At 27.1% G+C, this 24,000-nt stretch overlaps 1 protein-coding gene across 8 annotated transcripts in view; it reads right to left on the bottom strand.

Annotated features, from left to right (window-relative positions):
• The window catches only part of LOC136082342 (uncharacterized), a 129,724-nt gene that overhangs the window by 19,410 nt on the left and 86,314 nt on the right, over positions 1-24,000 (bottom strand). For 7 of the 8 annotated variants that reach the window (XR_010639616.1, XM_065801344.1, XM_065801342.1 and 4 more), the window contains 2 exons: positions 11,533-11,739; positions 690-796 (listed from right to left, as the gene is read on the bottom strand). Coding sequence is in view for 7 of the 8 variants with exons in the window: in XM_065801344.1 (XP_065657416.1) it covers positions 690-796; positions 11,533-11,739 (314 nt within the window). In the remaining variant the exon portion in view is untranslated. The remainder of the gene's footprint in view (positions 1-689; positions 797-11,532; positions 11,740-24,000) is intronic. The other variant, XM_065801340.1, reaches the window with a different exon arrangement.

Genomic DNA, 24,000 nt, shown 5'->3' with positions numbered 1-24,000 from the left:
TATACATATATAAATGTATAGATATATATTCATATATGTATATATATATATATATATATATATATATATATATATATATATATTCATATATGTATATATATGTATATATATATATATGTATATATATATATATATATATATATATATATATATATATATATATATATATGTATATATATATATATATATATATATATATATATATATATATATATATATACATTTATATATATATATATATATATATATATATATATATATATATATATAGATATAGATATATACATTGATATATATATATATATATATATACATATACATATGTATATATATATGTATATATATATATATATATAGTTTGTACAAGCTAGAGAGGCAAACAGTTTAGATATAAGATCTGCATGTTACCAACCCCTAATCTAGCAAAGCAATTGTACTTGTAGATTGAATAATACTTCTAATTTAAATCTCTGCCTTTTTATTAAAACCATGTTTTTCTCTACTTGGAATTAAATTATACTAAAAGCTTGCTTTTCTAAATTAAAAGTAAATTATATTACCATCTATAATGATTTTCTATACAATTGGTAATATTTTGTTTATCTCCAACTTATGGTTATCTTGTGCAGTGTTTAAAAATATATTAAATATCTCAAATGAAACAATAATTTAGAAAGTATTATAATTACCAAACTCAATTGAGGTAGCAAAATATATTGTAATCAGGTCATACAATCCAATTCCAACAATGCAAAACAATGCATACAAAACCAAAGCACACATGCAACTTTTGTTCCTTAAATAATTTTGTTTATAATAAATTTATTAGCTAAATTAAATTATATTTTGTAATAAAACTGTTTATTCTGTATAAATTAAATCTATAAATCCAAAAATAAATATGTTTAAAATTCTTGTTGTATATTTTTTATTGCAATTTTTCATACTAAAAAAAAATAAGTAACTTTAATTTTAATAAAAATAAATTATTACTTTAAACATGTTTATTATTGGTTTTTATTATCTTATAGAAAAAATTGGTTTTCAATTTGCTATTATTATTTTTTATATTCACCTCCTTATAAGAGGTTGCTACAGTCAAAAATGCTACTTATCTCTCATAAACAATAAGCTAAACAACAACTTTTAAAAATATTTAAGTAAAGTTAAAAAAGACATTTTATTCTCTAATCAACGTTCTAGTTTCTGCACCCTTTTTGAATTAAAAAACAAATTGGTTTAACTTTGAATTTTTTTTTTCTTACATACCTTTTTTTAAGTTTTTCGTAAAAAACCTTAAGTTAGTCAAAAAGAAAAAAAGTAAAAAGAAAATTGCTTTTAAATAGAAACCAAATTAACGAAGTCAGGCAGATTTAGACATTATTCTTATGATTTTTTTTTTGCTAAAAGCGAATCCATTTTATAAAAAGCATGTTAAAAAAAGAATGTAATAAAGTTTGACAGCACACATGCGACAAATAAATTGTTTACCCATTGCTCAAGAGTCGAGAAGAGGTAAGATTATTAAAGTAAAAACTCAACAAAAAATAAAAACAATCATTTAACACTTGTAATGAAGGTGATTGATTTTACTTTCTATGTAAATAAATACAATACCTAGGTATCTAAGAATATATACAAAACTCAAAAAAGATTTGTTAACCTTTCAATTCAAGCGTTATTTTACAATAATTAAAAAAGTTTATTTTAATTCAAGAAACGCAGAACATTATATGAAGCACTTTTATTTTAAGTGCACACTAGGTTATTAGCATTTTTACAGTTCAATGATCCTGTAGCTTAGTTTGATAATTTTTTGTGAAAGATTTGGTATAAGATATTTTGAATATGTTTTATGTATTACATAACACGCATGCATCAAACAACATTAACGGAGCTTAACTAAATTTAAAAACTAAAGTTTTCCAATTTTTAGTATTCAAATTTTAAATCTAGGGTTAACCTAAAATATACTTTTTCATTTATTTCTGATTTTAAGAAGCTTTAAGTATAAAGAAAGCAGAATAAATAAGTTTAAAAACCAGGTATAGAACTTAATTATTTTATACAGAACTAATAAAAAATCTTTTTAACTCAATAATTTTCTTGATTTTGCTAGAAAACAATTAAAAAAGATCCATAGTAAAAAAAATAAAATCTATTATTTTTTTTAATCAAAATATTAACAAAAAATGTAGTTGTTTGAAAAAAAAATTCCAAAATACAATAAAAAGAAGTTTTAAAGCATTAAAAAACAAAAAAAGTGAGTTATGTAAAAAACTGTTGTTTTAAAAGTATTCATGCTATCAAGCTAAAACTTTTACAAACTTAAGATAACACAATCATGAAGTGCTTGAAGCAAGTTCATTTTATATTTAATGTCCTTTTTATAAAGACTTCTTAATTAGCGAATTATCCGAAAAAAATTTTACTTAATGCATATCGGAAAAAAAGTTGATGGGTTAATACATATTTTTTGATAAAAAAATAATTCTGTTAAAGATCTTGCTTTAAGCACTTAATTAAAGTATAATAAACAACTCTTTAAGATTTGAATGTCAAACCATATGCCGTAGAAAGAATTTAACGAACAAATAAAAGGAACTTTCAGTTTCTTTTTATTTGTTTTTCTACAAGCTTATAACTTTTGTCTGAGTAGTTTGAGATGCCTTGCTTTTATTGTTCTTATTTTACCCTTAAAAAGTCTACTTTGCAAGCTCCTGCTATGCTATATTTTCCAAACAAAGTGTCAACACGTTTAAATAAAATTTGATATCTTAATTGCACTCATTATTATTTACCCATCATTGTATGTTAAAACGGCTGATGCAACACTTATACTTCTAATGTTTGCTTTGAAAAAAAAATTTTTATACGACATTTTCAATATAATTTGGTTTATAATTAAAGCTTTATTCTAATTTTGGGTTGTTACATCTAAGCATTTTTACAATTATTCATTTGCACCAAGGTCAATAAAAATGGGCCTAATTATATACTTTATACTAAAAGGCAAACTGGCACAAGCTTTATATGTTTTTTGAACAGGATTTAGATCCCAAAGCCATTTGCACTAACTAATAATATTGTGATAACAAAACTGGTGCCTCTCAACACAGTCATTGAAATAACTCTTCAAAATAAGATGGGTTGAAAGGCATGATAGCTTTGAACTTTTTTCATATATGTACAAATATATTGTCGTAACATTCAAGACAATTGCTGATCTTAAAATCCTGAAAACTGCGCTTATCCAGAGAGTGGTTCAAAGTCAGATGCTGACTAATCTGATAAAGTTGAAATTGAGAGAAAATTGTACGATGAAGAGGAATTTGAGGGCTTAGACTGGGGCTCTAAAATAATAGTTCAAATCTCTAAAAGATCAAAGCATGTTATGACATTCTGCACTATCAAAAATGCATTAGAATTTATTAAACAGCTGGTTTTAAAGCTTCAAAAACGTGATCAGGATATCTACCATGCATATATGTAGATTGATTGTGCATTATGAGGCTAGTTTTTATCGAAAGTAGTATTGAGAGTGACTGGAATGATTGATTTGAAGAGGCTAAAGAGTTGACATACATAATTGATGCTGAGGTAACTATTCCAAAGCTTACTGCAGAAAGACCAATAAAGCAATAAACTTTGCTGCTCCTTATGTTGATCATTTGTTAAAGCATATAATGTCGAGATAGCTCTGTGAGATTAAATGGCAGGGCTAGCACTAACGAATATTTTTCATATTTTAAACATTGATATTGATTGCCTTTGTACTTTGCTGAGCATAACAGAAAACAAATACACTACTAGATGGAATAGAAGAATGTTTAAAGATGTATGACAAGCTTATCTTCTAGGAGTATGTGTAAAATTTTATTGGTATGTCTTTTTATTAATATTAATGGCAATACCAAACTAATCATAATGCTATGCAATAGCATTATGAACTATTATTATCTTAATCATTATTGTTATTATTTTTTGAGAAAGTAGTAGTATTAACAAATCCAGATGTAATGTATAAAATTTATCCCCTTGAAGAGAAAACTTTTCACCGACCTATTGAAAGGAGGCTGTTCTGATTTGTTTCACCCTCCTCTGAATAATGTTGTACATACCCTGTTCTAAACACTAACTATGATAAATTGAAACTAAATGTATGCATTCATTTTACGTAAAACATGTAAAATATTTTAAGATTTAACAAATAAGTCTTTAATTCTTACTTTTATCAAAAACCATCGTCTGAGTTGCTTCCTTTATATATTAATGCACTCAATGTTTATCTACTTATTCATGTTAGCATTATTATTAAAAGGCATGAAAATGTGACAAATTTCTCAATTTTTTTTCTGAAGTTCGGTTAAGTTATTACAAAAAAATTAGTATGGGAACACATGATCTTTAAAATCAAATTGTTTAAGAAGTAATAATTTTAACATCATTGAAAGAATTGTGATTCTATGATTTTTACCTTTATTTAGAGGGGTACTTCTTATTAAATAATGGTTCGTGTTGGAAGAAAAATAACCAAAAAATTGAATTTTTTAAATACTCAAAAGCTTTGTTCAACTTTTTTTTTGGTTACAAGGACTGTGAAAAAACATGAGCGCCCTATGTTTCCCATATCACTTTCCATTACATATTTGACGTTTTATTTAGATAGTTGAAAATATAGAAGCCCTCCCTAAAATAGAAGCCCATTAAACAAATAAACATTAAATATGTTTTTTACTTAATGGAAAAATGTAGTAAATTTATTGGCTACAAATAAACAACATGCAGCTGTCATGATATCAAAGGAGTCTATTACCCAATGCAATAATTTAAAACGTTATTGTAAATTTAAAACAAATCGTTTGTAATGTTGTAACTTTACAGCAGTTGTAAATTTGAAACTTTATGGACAATTTTGGAGACAAAAACTTAAGTACTAATGAAGTGACCAAGTTTGTCCTAAATTATATTGTAGGCAAAACTGTGAGAAAAAAACATTCCAAAGATGATCAATTTTTAGGAAACTTTTGTAATATAAACAAAATGAATTAAATGTGACAATAATAAGAATGATTGACTAATTTAATTTAAAATTTACTAATCCGTGTATGTAACTATAACTTTGAATCGTCATTGTGTATTTTTAAAGATTTAGATAATATTGTTTCAGTTACAGAATGTATAGGTCAAAACGGAATTAAATACAAATCTACTTCTATATCAATGGCGCTGAAAAAAAAAAGCGTTAATGAAGACCATTTTTCAGATAATTTTAATAATATTATAACAATTTTGTTTATATAAGTTCTTGAACATAATTTTGTTGCCCTTTTCATTTATAGAATCAGACTCCTTTGCATCAGTTGTAAACCGTTTAAAAGGATTGTCTAAAAAATGTGAAGCAGAGCTTATGGCTCCGTAAAACCGGAAGCTTGACATGCTTGATGACAATGTTGATAATGATGCTCCCAAAACAAAACACTGTTGCACAACAAAGTTGAACAAACTGTCTTGTTTAGAAGGTTAGTCATAATATTGTGTTTGGTAATCTTTAACAAATTGTATTTGTTCGTAGAAGTATTCTATTGTTTTTGTTGTTATTTATTTTGGTTGAACAATAGAAACTTCTTGTTGAACAAAGAAAGACCAACAAACTTCTCAAAGTTTACGTCCAATAGAAAATGAATCTATTAATGATAATGTTTGCTAATTTTTATTAGTAAACATTACTAATCAAATTTAGTAAACATTATCATCTGATTGTTTGCTAAACCGACTTCACTAAATCCGAATTCATCTGTGTAATACTTTTTAGACCAGGTGTCCTGGTTTTGATGCCAATTTTAAATTAAACGACATTCAAAGATGAGACCCGTGTAGATTCTCAAGAAAATTATTTGTACTGTGATATGGAAAGAAGCTTGCTAGCAAGCGTGAACTAAATGGACCACAGCACACATTCATATAGACAAAGAGGATATATGCAGAAAGTTAAAGTGCACTGGACAAAGTATTTAAGAATTACAGTTGTTCGTGTTGTTCTGGCGACTATTAATTGAATTTTGCAACACAATAAAAGTGGTACAAAAAATTTGGTGAAGGCTAAACAAATTAGTAACTTTTATATTGTGGTGTAGGTTTGTGCATGTTATGCTTCTGCGTTAAACAAATACACTATCTATATAATTCCAGCGCTCTTTTTAAACGCACAAATGCTAGACATGCTGCTGTTGCTGAACGCACTGCTACTAGAAGCCATTTTCATAGCTGCGAAACGTGCTGGTGCTGGATCTTTTGTTGCTGGTATACACGGTGCATTTAGACACGCTGCTGAACGGCTTGGGGTGTATATTTTGTCACTACACTCCAGGTATGTACTTATACAAATTTATAATGCTATTTTAAACATTATTCAGATGATCCGATGTAGTTGCTCTGCACATCCTGTTCTACACAGCATATTATATTATGTATCTGAAGAACTAAGGTGTTCAGCTGCAAATCTGCAGCTTAAATCTATTGAATTTAAGATAGAAGAAATAGACAATCCAGCCAGAATTCAATATACCATCTGTTTAGTTTAAAATACCTTTTCTTTTCAGTTGTGTAACATATTTCTGTAGTTTTCAACAACTTGCATAATGTTCTGAAAGATTATTTAGCAGTTTTCACAAAGTCACTATAAAGCTCTACTTAAGATTCAGCAGAGTCGTTTACAATATTAGATATCACATTTTTCAAAGTTAGAAAACATTCGGTTTTTTGACATTCAGTAACAGGTACCCTGAATAAACTATTGTTTAGTTTTATCATCTGAAAAAAACAGCTATTTCATGAGTACGCAAAAATTTTGGTCAATATCGGATGCTACATTGTATTACTCTTGATGACTATTTGTGGCTGGTTTTATGCTAAGCAATAGCTTTATACTCTATTAAAAAATTAAAAGGATTTAGATCATTAGAAGGAGCTACCAAAGCTCAACGTAAATGCAATATAATAAGACCTTGAAGTGCCATCTTTTTGTTTTGCTTTACGTCGTATACAGTGCTATCAATATATTACGCAGATCGATTCTAACAATTGGTTTGTTTTATTCCTGAACCACAGTTGGGAAAATAATTTTAACAACTGCCTCTTGAACCCATCATTTTACCTAACCGATTAATTGTGGTACGCAATAATTAGTAAATATTGAAATGCATCATACCATTAAGTAACTGCTACGCCACGCTTACCATAAACTTAAAAACTGAGTACTTATCAATTTTTGGTTTTATTAATCATTCTTGAGATCTACATCAAAGATATCATCAAAGCATAGTTGTATAGCAATTTTTTTCTTAAGGTGGTAGACTACTAATAAAAATCAAAAAAGTCTTTTTTTCAATTATAACTTTATTAAGTAATATAATTATCTTAGATTACCAGTTTCGAGTTTATTTTATGAAAAAGTAAGCTATCCTCATTAAAAATCACTTTACTATAAAACGGTATAGCAACGCTTTATTTTTTGAGTTGCAATGCAGCTAAAAGGGAACTTATACCACGAAGAACCAGTAAAACTTATCACATATGTTGATTGTTACTCTAAAACTACTTTTTTTTTAAAAGTTTTTAGTGCAGTTTGTGACATGGTTTTCAACGGATTTTCCAACTATTTTTCAGAATCAAGCACATTGATTTTATCACTTTAATATTTAATCATTATTCTTTAAATACAAATTAAAATAATGGGAAATAAAGATTTAATAAATAAAATAAGACGCAATAAGAAATGTAGGCTCTTAAGAGAAAATTTTTTGGGGTCGTCCATAAAGTACGTACGCCTTTTTTTTTGTCCACCCCTCCCCCCCTTTCTCACCCACATTTTACAATACGCTTTCTTGAGTACCCTCCACCTCCCTAAAAGTTCCTACGCTTTCAACCTATTTATCAAACATTTTATGATATTTTTTTAATTCAGGGTCTCCTTCTTTTAAAATTGACCAAGTGCCCTCCCATCTCATAAACGTCATTTGCAGACCCCTCTTCCCTGCGAGCGTACGTACTTTATGGATCATACCTTATCAATCAAAAAACGTTGCAGATGAAGAAAACCTAATTTTAATCTAAAATTTGAATGTAGCTCAGCAAAAAAGTTGAACTTTTTTCATCCTGTTTCAGCAGCAAATCTTCTTTAGATATTTTAAATAATAATTTTTTAAATATAAATAGTACTTCTGCTCAGTATAAACAGTTTAATGTTACAAATGACTGCTACATTTTTATGAATACCAACATAATAGATGAAATAATAACAGCCATTGGCCGCTATCTAAAGTGTTCCGCAAATGCATCCTTTTATTATGATTCTAAAAATAAAAAAGGTTTATCACACCGTCTACTTATATTGCGTGTAAAACTATAAGCAAACCAACTGTTGGTCCGAAAACATTTTATGTTAACTTACTAGCAATAATAGCTTTTCGGGAAATAAGTAAAGGATACTCTAATAAAAAAAAGTTTTGTGGTTTAATGAACATGCCCAATGCAATGAACAAATCGCCTTTTAACTTGTTATGTGAAGAAATTATTAATTGTTACAATTACATAGCTGAAGCTAGAATTAATGCAGCACCTGAAAAAAACTATGACAATCATGCAATAGTCAATGAGGTCACTTTAGGTGATGAGGCCTGGCAAAAAAGAGGTTACTCTTCCTTAATGGATTTGTAACCATTATTAGTAAAACAAATGGGAAGTATATTGACCATTGCATATTATCTAAAAATTGCAAATCTTGTGAGTATTGGAAAACACGCAAGGGCTCATAAAAATACGTTATGTTAAAAAATAAGCATATATGTTCAATTAATCAGCAAGGATTAGTTGGATCAATGGAAGCAAAAGGTATTGTTGAATGCTTTAATTCCTCTATCAACGCAAGAAAACTAAGGTATGTTCGATACATTGGTGATGGTGATTCTTCCTCATATCCAGCCATATTAAATATCATTTAATATGGCTGGTTATGAGGAAGATATACATTTACCTTTTTCCACTTTATATCCAGGATATAAAGTGAAAAAAAAATGATCTAGAAGATAAAAAGTTACTTGGTGGGAAAGGTAGGTAAACTGAAAAAGAAATTAACAAAATTTAAAATTACTACGGTATTGCAATTTGCCAAAATATCGATAATCTTTATCAGATGCGAAAAAATATATTAGCAGTCTTGCATCATTCATGTGTAGCAGGTTCAACTCATGCTAGACTTGTTCTTTGTCCACAAACCAATGATTCGTGGTGTAAATACCAAAAATCCAAGTTCGAAAATAAATAATATTAAGAAAAATCAGGTTTATCTATTGTTATAAAAGCTTTTATTAAGCCAGTATTTAACTATTAAATGTCAGCAGACCTACTTTCTAAATGTCTCCGTGGATCAACTCAAAATAATAGTGAGTCTTTAAATGCTTTGTTTGAGTCTTTAAATGCCTTGTTGAAACGTTGTCCTAAAGATGTTTTTGTTGGAACTGATTTATTGAATTAAGGTTGTTGTTCTGCAATCACTTATTCAGCGATTGGCCTATTGGTATCAATAGAATTTTAGAAAATTTTATTTAAAACCAGGACATTATTGTTCAGTTTATTTAGCATTTTCGGATTTAAAAAGAATTAAAATAAAGGAAAAAAAAAGAGGCGAAAAGTAAAAAAAGAGACGAAAGCAATTACGAAGTACTCGTTAAGAATTTTCGGACATCGAGGAGAATGAAGAGAGTTTATGGTGCTGGAGAATTTTAGTTTAAATATGCTTTATATTTATTTAATAGAAGCTACTATTTATATAAAACTGATAGAAGTTTTAGATTGAAACTAAATCAAAAATAAAAAGTAAGACTTTTTCGTTTTTTTAAAAACTGAATTACTTTGGTAAAATTATTTTGTCTGTTAATATTATAAATATTTGTATTTAAATTTTGTCAAATTTTGATTTACTTTTACTCCGCATCACTTTTATAATAAAATAAAATTTGTCAACTGGCTTTTTAAGAGAGTTTTTTATTTTCATCTTAAGAATTTTACGCTTTTTTTGTTTTAAATTTGTTTTTCTCAGTTCTTTCACATTCAAGACTTTGCGGTGAATATCCTAATATTTTGTTGACCAATTATTTTTTAAACTTTTATGAGTTGTTCCTTTTGTTATCCTGGATTTCCCCTGCTACTATTATTAAATTGAGATAACAAGAATTAAAGATTTTAATGTCCAAATATGGTCAAAAACACCTAATTTTATTTCCTCAAGTGTTTTTCTGTTTAAAAAAATCTGTTTAGTATAATATTTTGATTTTAGTACAGAATTTGCATAATTTTATTTAAACTAAGTTTGAAAAATTTCATGTTGATGGCATTAAAAATTTTTTGAGATACTCACCGCAACGTAATGACCCTATTTGGTGTTTCTGGGACCAAATTTCCCAAACCATAATATTTAAAAAAAAAAAAAATTATTTTCTCAATAAAATATAAACTTTAATCATTTTATAAGTAAATAAATGCTGAAATGTAATTTATGATGGGTTTGAGTTTATAATAGGTCCACCACACTAAGCAACTTCATCTAATTTTAACATATCTAAATCAGAAGATGAAGCAAGTAATGTTTATAATGCTTCTTTGATCTCATGTTACTTTATATTGACTTTATATGAATTTATACTTATTTTATTATGTTCACATGACAAAAAAAAATTATTCAAGAATAGCAGTATTAAAGAGCAATAATTTTATAGTTAACGAAAAAAATATTTTTTGAGGAATAAAACCAAAAATAAATTTTCTACAACCGAAAAAAAATGTCTTTTTTTACCTAGTGTAACCAAAAATAACCAAATATGATTTTTAAATGATTTTTTAAAAATACAACGTGTACTTTAGATATTTTTTCTCATATATTCAACTAAACCATCCCAAAATCATTTCTTTATACATTTACATAAAGTGTTAATAAAAAAAATTATTTAATTTGAGAGGAATGTGTAAAATATTTTAGAGCCTTTTTAAGCTCCTAAACTTAACTCCTTAACACCATTTGAACATAACTTTTACTAACCGTTATTTTTTTCTTAAAGATGATATGTTAAAGAATAATATAAACAAGAAAGAAGTACAAAATATATAATTCACTATTAATCTGGTAAGTAGAGGTAATTAAATGATTAAAATAGTTATTGAAAGTGGTTTTCATTCGAATAAAATGGCTCAATTTTTTAAATTTAATCTAAATTTTTATACTAAAAAATTTTTTTTTTAAATTTTCAAGTCTCCAAATTCAAACTAATGCAAATTTTAGCATGCCTCATTTTACAAAATAATTAACAAAAGTATATAGTTAACAAACTTTTTTTGTATATATGCAAATAAAGTTTTAAAAAAATACACTTTATATGAATAAAGTATAAACCTTAAATTAACTTTTAAATTTATAGACAAATAAATTATTTAAATTTAAGATATAAAAAATATTTTTAAAAGTAATTTTCATCTTACATGAGAGGTTGAAGAAAACTCGAAGTAACTAATCTTTTCTTAGCTCTTAGAACAAAATTGTTTTTTAATGGAATCAGTTGCGTTACTTCAGATTGAGTTGATTTTTTTTGTTCATTTTCTTCAAACGAAATATTTAAATACTGGTTTTCATTTGAAAGATTTAAATTTTCATTGTTAACAACATCAACTGGTTCTAGATTTTGCTTTCTAAAATCCAAAAAGCAAAATGAAACAATAAAACTATATACATACATATATATATATATATATATATATATATATATATATATATATATATATATATATATATATATATATGTATATATATATATATATATATATATCCATATATATATATGTATATTTATATATATATATACATATATATATATATATATATATACATATATATATATATATATATATATATATATATATATATATATATATATATAAATAAATATATATATATATATATATATATATATATATATATATATATATACACATATACATTCATATATATATATATATATATATATATATATATATATATATATATATATATATATATATATATATATATATATATATATATTATTTATATAAATTAGTACAAAACACTTATATATATATATACATATATATGTATTCAATTACATTCATATATATATATATATATATATATATGCATATATATATATATATATATATATATATATATATATATATATATATATATATATATATATATATATATATATATATATATATGTTATATAAATTAGTACAAAACACTTATCTAACTTTTTTAACTTTTTTTTTATCTAACTTATCTAAAGTTAGAAAAGTGTTTTTTACTAAATTGTTATTGCTCTGTTCTTTAAGAACATTGAACACTCTATTTGTAAAATACACTAACATAGTTTACAACCAATTTAAATACCAGATCGTATATTAGTACCCTTAAACATAAAGTTTAGAATATCGGCTTAAAGTGTGTTGATTAAGTTCAATTGGCATACAACGTTTCAAAAGCATTGGAAATAAAGTTGAAAGTATAAGAAATATTGGTCTGACCACTTCTTGAATAGTACAAGTCATGGTCAGTCTATTCCAACACGACCGTTTCTATACTAATTTTTATTGCAAACGTTTTATTTTCAAAACTTTTAGTAAGTGGTAGAAAATAAAAAATTTTCTAAGCCTTTGCTTTATTTAATAACTTTTTATTGCAAAATGTATCCTGTAAAAAAGAGAACAGTCTTTTTAATTTTTTTCTTTGTAAAGTCTTAAGCTTTTAATTTTCATTTTTTAAGTTTTTATTAATTTTCAGATCATTCTCAGATTATTAGGACCATTGAACCGTTAATTAAGTTTAAAGAAAATAAAAGTTTGAATGTAAAATCTTTTTTCCTTTAAAATAGAAATTTGTCTCTTGAGTGTGTGTTAAGTGCGCAGACTTAACTAATTACATAAGCCTATTAATAACATAAGTATTAATTTTATATAGTAAATAATATCTTTATATGTTAAGTATATAATATCAACAGAACTTTAAAAATATTTTATTTTGTAATATTAAAAAAGATAATAGAAAAAATTAAACGCGCAAGCAAAAGGATTTGATCCCCCGCCTTTTACTTTGAAAGCGCAGCAAGGTTACCACTTCGACAACTAAGACCATTGTACTAAATTTACTTTTCGATTACATACTATTGTACTAAACTTACTATATTATTACATACTATTGTACTAAATTTACTATACTATTACATACTATTGTAATAAATTTCAACACCATTTAATAAATAGAAGAGTATATAACTTGATAAAACGGTAAATATATGCTATAAATATAATTAAGGAGATATTGCTTTAATGCAAGTTAAAGTAAAACTTTAAAACCGAATATAATTTTTCACATTTCTTTTTACATTCTCTAATAACTAAAGTACTGCGACTCTTAATAGCTATTAACTCGGCATTAATTCTGAGTTGCTCAGACCACATAAATTGTTATAGAATCTTCCTCAAAGCGTGGCTGATTTATTTCCGGTACTAGAAACCTTCAGACAACTGTCTACTTGTGGACAAGTTCTCAGATAACACTTTTTTGATCTGAATATAAAAAAGCAGTTTGACTTTTCATTAAGCTAATTAACTGTAATAAGTAATTAATTAGTTTTTAGTTTAATGTCTTTTAGCATCTTTGCTGCCGCTTAAAGGATTGTACATTATAAACAACTTCTGTATATGAGACTTGCAAGAAGGCTTTTTTATTTTGATTCACTCCAAACAAGGCTGCAATTAACTACAATTAAGTTAGGAGAAATTAAAAAATAAAAACTAGAGTTAAAAAGCAAGAAAATGGTTGACAGAAGACTTATTAAGTTTTAAGTTGTATGTATCAAAAACATGAAGATGGAAGAATGTTACAAAGTAGTGAAGCTCAACAAAAAAAACTAGACTAGTTTTAGAGCATACAGGGACAGATAAAGTAAAAATGAGATTTTGCTGAATGATGATTCAAGCAAAAATGCGTTTTGACTTAATGCAACTAGAGATGATAATTTCTTTGAGCAGCGGCCATGATTGTGTATGTAAAAAAGTGAAAGAAATGCAACCTTAAAACATTAGAAATAAAGCTCCAACTTAGTCGATAAAGCAAGCCGAACTACATTTGTCGGAATTCTAGACAGTTTATCTACATTTATCATGCGTTTTAAGACAAAAACGCAAGATAAATGTAGAAAAATTGTCTAGAAAAGAAAGAGCTGCAGTATTCCATACAAAAGGCAGATAAGAGATTTGTAGAGGAAGAAAATCAAATCAGGAATAAGATAATTGTAAACACATTAAAGAGAAGCAATCTTAGCAGATTCTAGCTTAGAAATCAATTGTATATATGGTTTCCACAAGAGGTCAGTAGTGAACGATAACCCTTGTATAGGTAGAAAAGAAGACTCAATGAGAGAAAGGATTTAAAGATCTAGATGTAAAGAAGAGGGCTTAGTGAAATTCATTAATATAAATGTTAAAAAAATGTTAAAATCAATATATATTTTAACAGTTCTGCAATAGTTGTTTGCAGTAAATTTTTTTTTTGAGTCAGAAACTCACAAGCCGCTGCAAGCCATAATTTGTTACAAAAGTGAGATTCAAAATTAGCTGTTTTTTCTAACCAATCTGAAAAAGAATAATCTTTGTCGAATCAGGAATATAAATTTGAGTCATCAGCTAAATGATCTACTTTAGATGTAAGGTTACCAGGAAGGTTTTATGTAAATAGGAAGAATTTATATAAATAAGAAACATAAAAGAACCTTTAGGTACCTCAGGTAATTATTTGGAAATGAAGAGGAGTGTTGGCTTTCGAGTATGACTTTAATGAAGTAAAGAGGGTAATATCTAAAACTTTCTCAGATGCACTATAAAAGCAAATTTATGAAAAAGAACAGCATGGCTAACTTTATCAAAAGCTTTAGATACATCAAAAGCAATAGTCTAGCCTCTCCGCCTCCATTTAATGTACGATAAAATTTTTAGTCACAGCTGATAACAAATCAGCTGTAAAATGAGAGGATTGAGAACCGCATTAAATACCAGACAGCAAATTATTTAACTGAAGATGGGATCTTAGAAACTTTTTGATTAAATACTTAATGCTAAAATCACTTGCTGAAAACAGGTAAAAGATTATTCGGACAATAGTTGGATAGGTCAGAATGCTCACTAGAGTTTTTAAAATTAAAAGAACAGTTGCCATCTTCCAGCAGTCAATAAAATAAGATTTAGACGAATACTTATTTATTGTTTAGAAAATATTGAAGAAATATATGAAGAAAAAATTTTCGATACAGTAATGTCTCACATAAATAATAACTCTGTCTGAACCACAAGCTTTAGAAGAGCTTAATTGAGTCATGACTTTAGCAACTAAAGCGGGAGTGATTTGAATGTCTAACAATGCGTTTACCTGTCTAACTGGAATGGAACCAAGGGTTTGGCCATAAGATTCAAAAGTTAAATTAGAAAAATGATTCTTAGAAAATAGTTCAGCCTTATCTTTGGGAGTGTTAATAAGATTAGAACCATGAATGAGAGAAGAAATGTTAGATCTATCTTTGTTAAAGATGCTGTTGACGATTTTCCAAAAGTCTCCTGAGCCTAACTTTTGAGAAAAGATACAAGACTTAGTGAACTGAGAATAATGGAGCTAAGCTTTAGACAGCATCTTTAGACATAAATAGGCATTTCTTTACAAAAGAGTACTTTATAAAAATTCAAAAAAAGATTACGATTAGTTATACCAGCTGCAAAAGTTGGTGAAAACCATGGAGTAGAATGAGACTTGACATGGAATCAACAAAAAAAGCTTCTATTCCTGCCTGGATCCAGGAGAATTTTTTGGAAGTGCGTTTATTAGTGGAGTAAGAAAAGACATCAGCTTAAGGACTGCCATGAAAAAAATTGTGAAGAGAATTCTAGTCAGCTTTAGCGTAGTAGTAAGTAGTGCGATGATAGGATGAGACTGAAAAAGGAGTACGAGATGGAAAATTTATATTGCGATTTATAGAAGGCTGGAACCACTTAAAGAAGGAAAAGAAGAAATTAAACACAAATAGAGTCAGAGACAAGACACAAATCAAGAATTAAAGGTAAGTAATCAGGGTTTTCTGGAAAGCGAGTCTTAAAGTTAACTATCCAAGTAAGAGATTGAGAAATGCAAGTTGAGGGCTCTAGTACCAGCAGTGTCAGTAATGTTAGAACCAAGCTATTTAGTGTGACGAGTATTAAAATCAAAATAACAACAATATTGGCAAAGAGGTAAAGAGAAAGGGCTAGGCAAGTTTGATAAGAAACTAGATCTAAATGAGTGAAGTCTTGGAATAAAGGAGAAGAATAATTAACCAAAAGAAAGGTGATACAGATAGTACAGAGGTGCTAAGCGGAAACACCACTTTACTGTATCACCTTTAAAAACCAATAAAAAATTTTCAAAAGAAAGGATGGTAGAACAGAGGGGGTTTCAGCTTTCTTACTTTTAAAAGTGTTGGGCTTCTAATATTCTGCTATTCTGTTATTTTGCTCTACTTTTTAAGTCTGTAAAACTATTTCACAATGTTTTATTTTGTTTTAAATTTTGTCTTCAAGCCGCTAAAGGGCAATAATGTATTTAAAGTTTTGTATTTCAAATAATATCTTTAGCTTTAGCTTCGAATGTTAGCTTCAAATCACGTTTTACAAGCTGCTAGGGAGCAATTAAAACTGAAAAACTATTGTTTTAAAATATTTTATTTAGTTTTAAATAATGAATTCAACTCGCAAGAGGTCAATTAATGTTTTTATTTGAAATAATAGCTTCCAAGAAGCTTGCAAAACGAATCACGTTTTACAAGCTTCAAAGTAGCAACTGTTGTTTAGTATTTTGTATAACATTTTTTCTTATATTCATAAGCACATTTTCAAGTTATCCCTAATCTTGCGACTAGTATTTCCTTATAACTGCAAAGAATCATAACGGACTCGCTCATAAAAAACGACGGAGACTGGGATTTCTTTCTTTGAACATAAAAATTCTTTTTCAAATACAAATGTATCAATTGAAGAATTAATCAAAAATGAAATGATGGCGAAAAATCTTTTCTTGCTTGTTCCTTCCTGTATACAAAAAAAACAAAACTAAGTTCTGCAGATATTGAAGCAATTAAAAAATATATGAGAAAAAATTTAGATTTTTTAATGAAAAATGGATGGTAGATTATTATTGGATTAATCTATGTCATTCAAAAAAAACTATTTTGCTATATTTGAATTGTTGATGTCAAAACAAATTTCGTATCCTTTTCAAAACGGGAGAAACAAAACTTTTTGACGATTTAAAGTGTGTTACTCAACAAGGCTTAGCTTTTTAACAAAATGATGAAATCGAAGGCAAACTTGATTAGTTATTTTTAATGAAGACTGAAGATTATGCACCTTAAAGCTGGCTGTCAAACTGTAAGTACAAGCCTCATGATATTGTTAACAAGAGGATAGAGCTAATGCCAAACTTTGTGTTAAGAAATGTACTTAGAGCTAATAAATCGAAATTATTTTTTTTTTAATATTCAATGAAACTTAACACATTTCTGGTATTAAGCAAATGTCACTTTGTGATTTTCTTCAGAAAAGATTATCTTGGTTTCAATGCAGTTGATGCTATCGTCAATAAGTCGTTTTTTTTATGGAATATGTGATGCTATAATAAAATGTGGAATAGACATAAAAATTTAGTGGTTGTAAAAATACGATGGTGCTGCTTAAATTTAAGAACATCTAAGTGGTGCAGCCAAACTATTTAAAGATGATGTAATTGGAGTAATTTTTATACATTGTTACGCACATCGGCTCAACCTTGTTTATCAAGACGCTTGTAAACATCTTAAATGTATGAACGAGGGAAAGGAGTTACGCCAGTTGTTTTATTGTTATAATTTAATTTATTTAGCTTTAAAATCTGCAATGCAATATACTTGGCGAGAATGACAAGCTAATCAATCTAAGTGCTCGTTGTCCAAATTGTTTTACCGCAAGGACCAAATCATACGGCTCAATTCTTACAAATTTTAAAGTAATTGTTCAAGAGCTTCTAGAAATTTCCGAACCAAATGATCCTAACAGAGCTAAAGCAGATGATTTACTTAACAAGTTATAATCATTTCAATTAAATTTTGAGCTTCGCCTTGCTTAAGTTGTGTTTGCTACTGTAGAGCAAGTTTCTCAACATATACAATCTGCAGAAGTAGATACTCAAACAATTGGATCATCAATAATGTTATTAAAAGTTTGTATATCATTTATACAGTTAGAAACATGTTTTAGATTTTTTTTTAACCTTGTATCAATGAAGGAGTTGATATACTTCGTTGCGACTCACCCCATGCTTGCTTTACTCGCCGACATTTAACTTCTTTTTGCCTTGATGATAATACTCTGGACAATCACAAATAGGACATGATTGAATATTACCAGACCCAGCATTAACTAGAATTTGTGGAAAGTCAATTAAACCATTGGTTTCCAGAAAGTTATATAGAATTAATAGGCGCTTTAGAAAAGTTAGATATAAGCTTTTGATGTTGTAAAAGTTTCCTATAAAAATGATATAGTTTTTCAAAACGTTTGATATCTTGCTTTTTCTTCCTCTATCTATAAAAGTATGACTATTCTTTAGATTATAAAGGCTTGGTGAGATTGCCGTTATGAATGGATGGCATTAAATAAATAATCTTATTTCTAGTATACAACTTCACCCTAATTATACTGGGTCGTGGAGGTCAAGATTATACTGGGTTACCCAAAAATTGATTCCATTCCAATAAATCCATCTTTAAATTAAATAATGAATAAAAATACAGTTAATTCTTATACTTTCTTTAACACAAATACACTTTTGAGGCACTTTTTCCAAATGACACTATTCAATTCCGAATAAAATTATTTATTTGTAAAAACTGCAAATAAACAACTCTTATTTTACATGCTAAAACTTAATGTTTTAAAGTATAGATTTTAAATAAGTTTTAAATTTTTTCTTTAGTTTAAGGCGGTCCTCCGCAGAAAAGACTAACTTTTGATAGCAAAAAGTTTTAAATTTAATTATTTCACCAAAAATGTGCTTTTATAAAAAATTTACAAAAATCAAGTTAAAAAAAAAATTTCTTGATTACCCAATTATTTAAAAAATGAATGAAAAAACTAGCAATATTTGTGACAAGCTAGCAACCAAAATATTTATTATATTAAGTTGAAAATTGATGTATATACTCATTGAGGTATATTAATCCGGATGAAAGAAGAATTATTTATTGTTTACAGTATTTAAATAGTTACAACATTTGAAACAAACACAGAAAATATGGTGGACAATTGGCGAACTTTAGTCTCATAAAAAAGCACTTTCCTTATGCTATTTTAAATATCCTCTAGCTATCATCTGGATCCATTTTAATTATGCAAAAAATCCGAAAAAAATTCGATCAAAAGCTTAAACGATTCCAAAGTTATCATGTTTAAAAAATTTTTATTCGAGACATTGACGAGATTTTGTGGAAACAACAAATATATAAAACAACAAAAATATAACCATAATAAAAAATTAAAAAAAACGTTTCAAAACCCTTCAAGAATATATTTTGAGTTTTTTTCTTCATCATCTTTGTCAAAGTAACCCAAAGTAACCCGTTGGCATTTTGGGTCTTACCGTAAAGACATTTTTTTAGTAAATCATCTAAAGATAAATCATTAAAAGTTGGTTTTAAAATATTGAAGACTGCAACAGAAAGATTTACTTGCTCTACATAAGTATTCACACCATGAACTTTGTCTAAATGATTTTTGCATCAAGTTTCAGTGTCTCTAAGGCACATATGGTGTCAACATTCCTTGTCGCCATAATTTTTACAATGAAAAAAAACCACCCAAACAGCCTTTTTCATAGCATACAAATTGCCGACGTTGTTTCTTATGGCTAGGCCGGAGAAATTCTGCATAGAATTGATCGCAGATTTAGTTAACTTTCCTCTTCCATGTAGTGGTGAGCTTGTTTCTTTGTAAGTCTTAACAAACTCATCAAGTCTAGTGCCCATTCCCTTCTGTCATTGGCCAATACATTCCAATTTTGTGATCTTAAACTTCAAAGCTTTCTAAGGGTCACTTTCAGTTACATCTTTACAGGAGGTAAAACGCAAATTTTGAAAAAATTATGATGCTCAAACTTTTGATCAATTAGCTTAAATAAGATACGTACTTAATAATTTTAATCCATGATTTTTAATAAATTGGTTTAGATAATGATTTTTTATTAAAAAAAAAATATACAGTGATCAAAACAAACAACTTTACTAAATAGGGTAATATCAGTCTCAATGGTTAAAGCTATGAACTCAATTGATGCCTCTGAAATACTTTTAAAAATTATGAATATATATAATACTGTGTTTTAATGAAAATCTGTTAAAATGAAATCCAGTTTTGATTATAATAACCCAGCAAATATTTTATGGTGGATTTGCAGTGGACCTATGTGAGTATTTTGAACGGTTAATTGGAGTTTTGCTCCTCGATTAATTAAAGCATCTCTTAAAATAGGCTAGCCTATTACTTCAACATTTACTCTTCAACATGTAATATAAAAGATAGTTGTTAGTTAGCTAAATTGCCGGCTTCCACTAATGGTCCACTATGTAATCAATGAGCTTTACTAGGGTGGAAAAACAGTGAGAAACTTTCAAAATGCCTATAAAGGCCTATTAAAATTCCGATGTAAAATGTTTGCTGGGAATGTTGTTTAAAACAACAATTTGATGTCTGTATTTTTTTCTTAAAATCAAAATTAGCTTTAAAATACTTAAATAGCTTATTACTTAGATTTTAAAAAAGATGTCAAAGAATTATTGTAAAGCTTTTATTCTAAAACAATCAAAAATAGTACTATTTGTATATTCAAAATAAGCGCATTTGTTTATAATAAATATTGTACTTAAAGTTTTATTTAGTAATTTAAAATTATTTTTTTTTCTAAAAAAAAACTCCCTGTTCTAATTGATTGTTCGTTTCTTTACCCTGAAAGTCTTATAACGTGCCTCTGAGACTTTAAAAAATTTCTGTATAATTTTACTACTATTATTTCCATCAATTATATTTTTTGGATAAAAAGACGTAAATAAGTTTTATCCTAAAACAATAACTTAAAAGTTATTGCAAAATAGACCTTTCAAATTCTTTTATAAGCAAAAATTAGTAAGTTCGGTAATGCAACCTGTACAGATTCGGTAATGCAACACCTTACAGTTAAAACTAAATTTCCAAAAAATCTTCTTCGTTTCAAAAGCAAAGTTTATATTTTTTAAACATTCTATTTAGTAAATATTACATCCAGCAAACAAAATTTTCTTAAAAACGTATATGAAAAAATTTTATTAAACTTTTTTGTTTTTAAACCCATAAACGAGATTTGTTAACTATTACATCAAGTAATTTGTTAAATATTAAATTAAGTTTTCTTGAACTCATAAACTTAAATACGATGATATAAAAAATGTCATAAACTTAAATAAAATGATATAAAAAATGTCAGAAACTTAAATACAATGATATAAAAAAGGTCAAAGTTTTCAAATATGGATTTATTTAGTTTATTGCTTGATTTAAAGAAAATGAATAAAAAAAACCCGAATGTCATGTTTATGATCGCCATGCATAAACCCTCCTTTTTCTATTTACACGGTAATGCAATGCATTTTTTAAAACGCCTCCTTATATTCACAGATAGGCTTAAAACTTTTTTTTAAAATATTGTATTTAAAAAGTTTATATCTTTCTAATTAGATATACTGAAGAAAAAATATCTAGCGGCACGGCAACATTCTAAAATCCTGTGAGCCGATGACCTTGTTGCAATAACGAACAGAGAACCATTTACTAATAACGATGAAGGTCATGATAGTGATGATGATGATGATGATATGATGATGATGATGATGATGATGATGATGATGATGATGATGATGATGATGATGATGATGATGATGATGATGATGGTGATGATGATGATGATGATGATGATGATGATGATGATGATGATGATGATGATGATGATGATGATGATGATGATGATGATGATGATGATGATGATGATGATGATGATGATGATGATGATGGTGATGATGATGATGATGATAACAATGATGAACTAAACCCTATACCCTTACCCTGAGTATTGAGAAATACAAATATTTAAAATTATTTTTAGTAATTTAATGTAAAGAATAAACCTAAACTTTTTTTATATAATACCATTAAACCTTTTGTTGATTTATTCTAAAACAATCAAAAATAGTACTATTTGTATATTCAAAACAAGCGCATTTGTTTATAATAAATATTGTACTTAAAGTTTTATTTAGTAATTTAAAATTATTTTCATAAAAGTTCAATATATAGCTTTTTTTTTTTGTAAAAAAAAAACTCCCTGTTTTAATTGATTGTTCGTTTCTTTACCCTGAAAGTCTTATAACGTGCCTCTGAGACTTTGAAAAATTTCTGTATAATTTTACAACTATTATTTCCATCAATTATATTTTTTGGATAAAAAGACGTAAATAAGTTTTATCCTAAAACAATAACTTAAAAGTAATCGCAAAATTTTTTCCATCAATTATATTTAGTAATTTAATGTAAAGAATAAACCTAAACTTTTTTTATATAATACCATTAAACCTTTTGTTGATTTATAAAAAAATAATAAAAAATTTTGAATAATATTTCAGACTATCTTGTTTAATATAGAATATTTATTCGAGAAGATAATTTGTTTGTTGATCTTTCTTTGATAAACTTTTTTTGAGACGTCTTAATTGATATTTTAACAGAGTCTGCCACTATTTGTTTGTTCCAGCGTCCTTGGTAATGATTTTAAATTGTCTTCATTCGCCTCTCAAATATTTTGAAGAAAATGTTGAAGATTTGTTTTATACTACTTATGTAATAAGGTTTTATGCTCATTTTACATCCAAGATCAGAAAATGCATTTAACATTCAATCAATTATATCTGCATAGTTTTCAGCTTTTTTATTTCCAAGAAAATTTTTTACAACACCTACATACAACAACCACGCGGTTTTTTCCTTGCTATCCGTTGAGTTAACAAGTTCTTTATTATTTATAAGGTAGCAAATTTGTGGCTAATCAAAAACTCTAGTTTTTTATTTTTGTCTAATGACAAACTAGGCAGTGTTTTAACTAAATACTGAAAACAAACATTATCAGTTTTCTGCGCTTTAACAAATTTTTTTGTGAAACCAAGTTTAAAACAGGTAATGGTAAAACTACATTATTTTTGCTAACAATAGAACTATTTGCAATATTTTTCATACCCACTGTGGGAGTGTTGTGAACTGGTCATAGTTTTTGTATCCAGTGCTGCATTCTTGCTCGACTATTCCACATGCATAGATAACATGGAGATTTAGTAAAACCTTTTTCCTGATTAAAAAGAAAGTTTACCATTTTTGTATCTATACAAATAATCCAGTTCCGTTCTGGATATATAATCATGTTAAAAATCATTATAATGTCATTGTTAGCCTCTTGTAAATAACCAGATTTATTCAGAACAAAAAAAAATTCATTGTTCAAAAGAATATATTTAGGACTCCGCTTTGAGCTAATGATAAACGATCTCTACTCTGTTTAATTTCATACAAAAATACCTAACTATAATAGAAGACCTGAAAAATCATTAAACAAACCAAATAAATGATCTTCTGAAAAAAATTTAGCAAATGTTTTAAAGTAGGAAATTTTTACAAATCTGTCAAGAAGATTTTTTTTCCTTCAATCAAAAGGCTAATAGTTTTGCTGCTTTGTTAGAAACTCCTAAATCACTAAGTCATTCAGTTCTACCTGACTAAGACACTGAG

Source organism: Hydra vulgaris, chromosome 07 (genome assembly GCF_038396675.1).
Source record: "Hydra vulgaris chromosome 07, alternate assembly HydraT2T_AEP".
In the NCBI taxonomy this organism is placed as follows: domain Eukaryota; kingdom Metazoa; phylum Cnidaria; class Hydrozoa; order Anthoathecata; family Hydridae; genus Hydra; species Hydra vulgaris.
The sequence above is the reverse complement of the archived record's forward strand: the minus strand, read 5'-3'. Positions and strand labels throughout refer to the sequence as shown.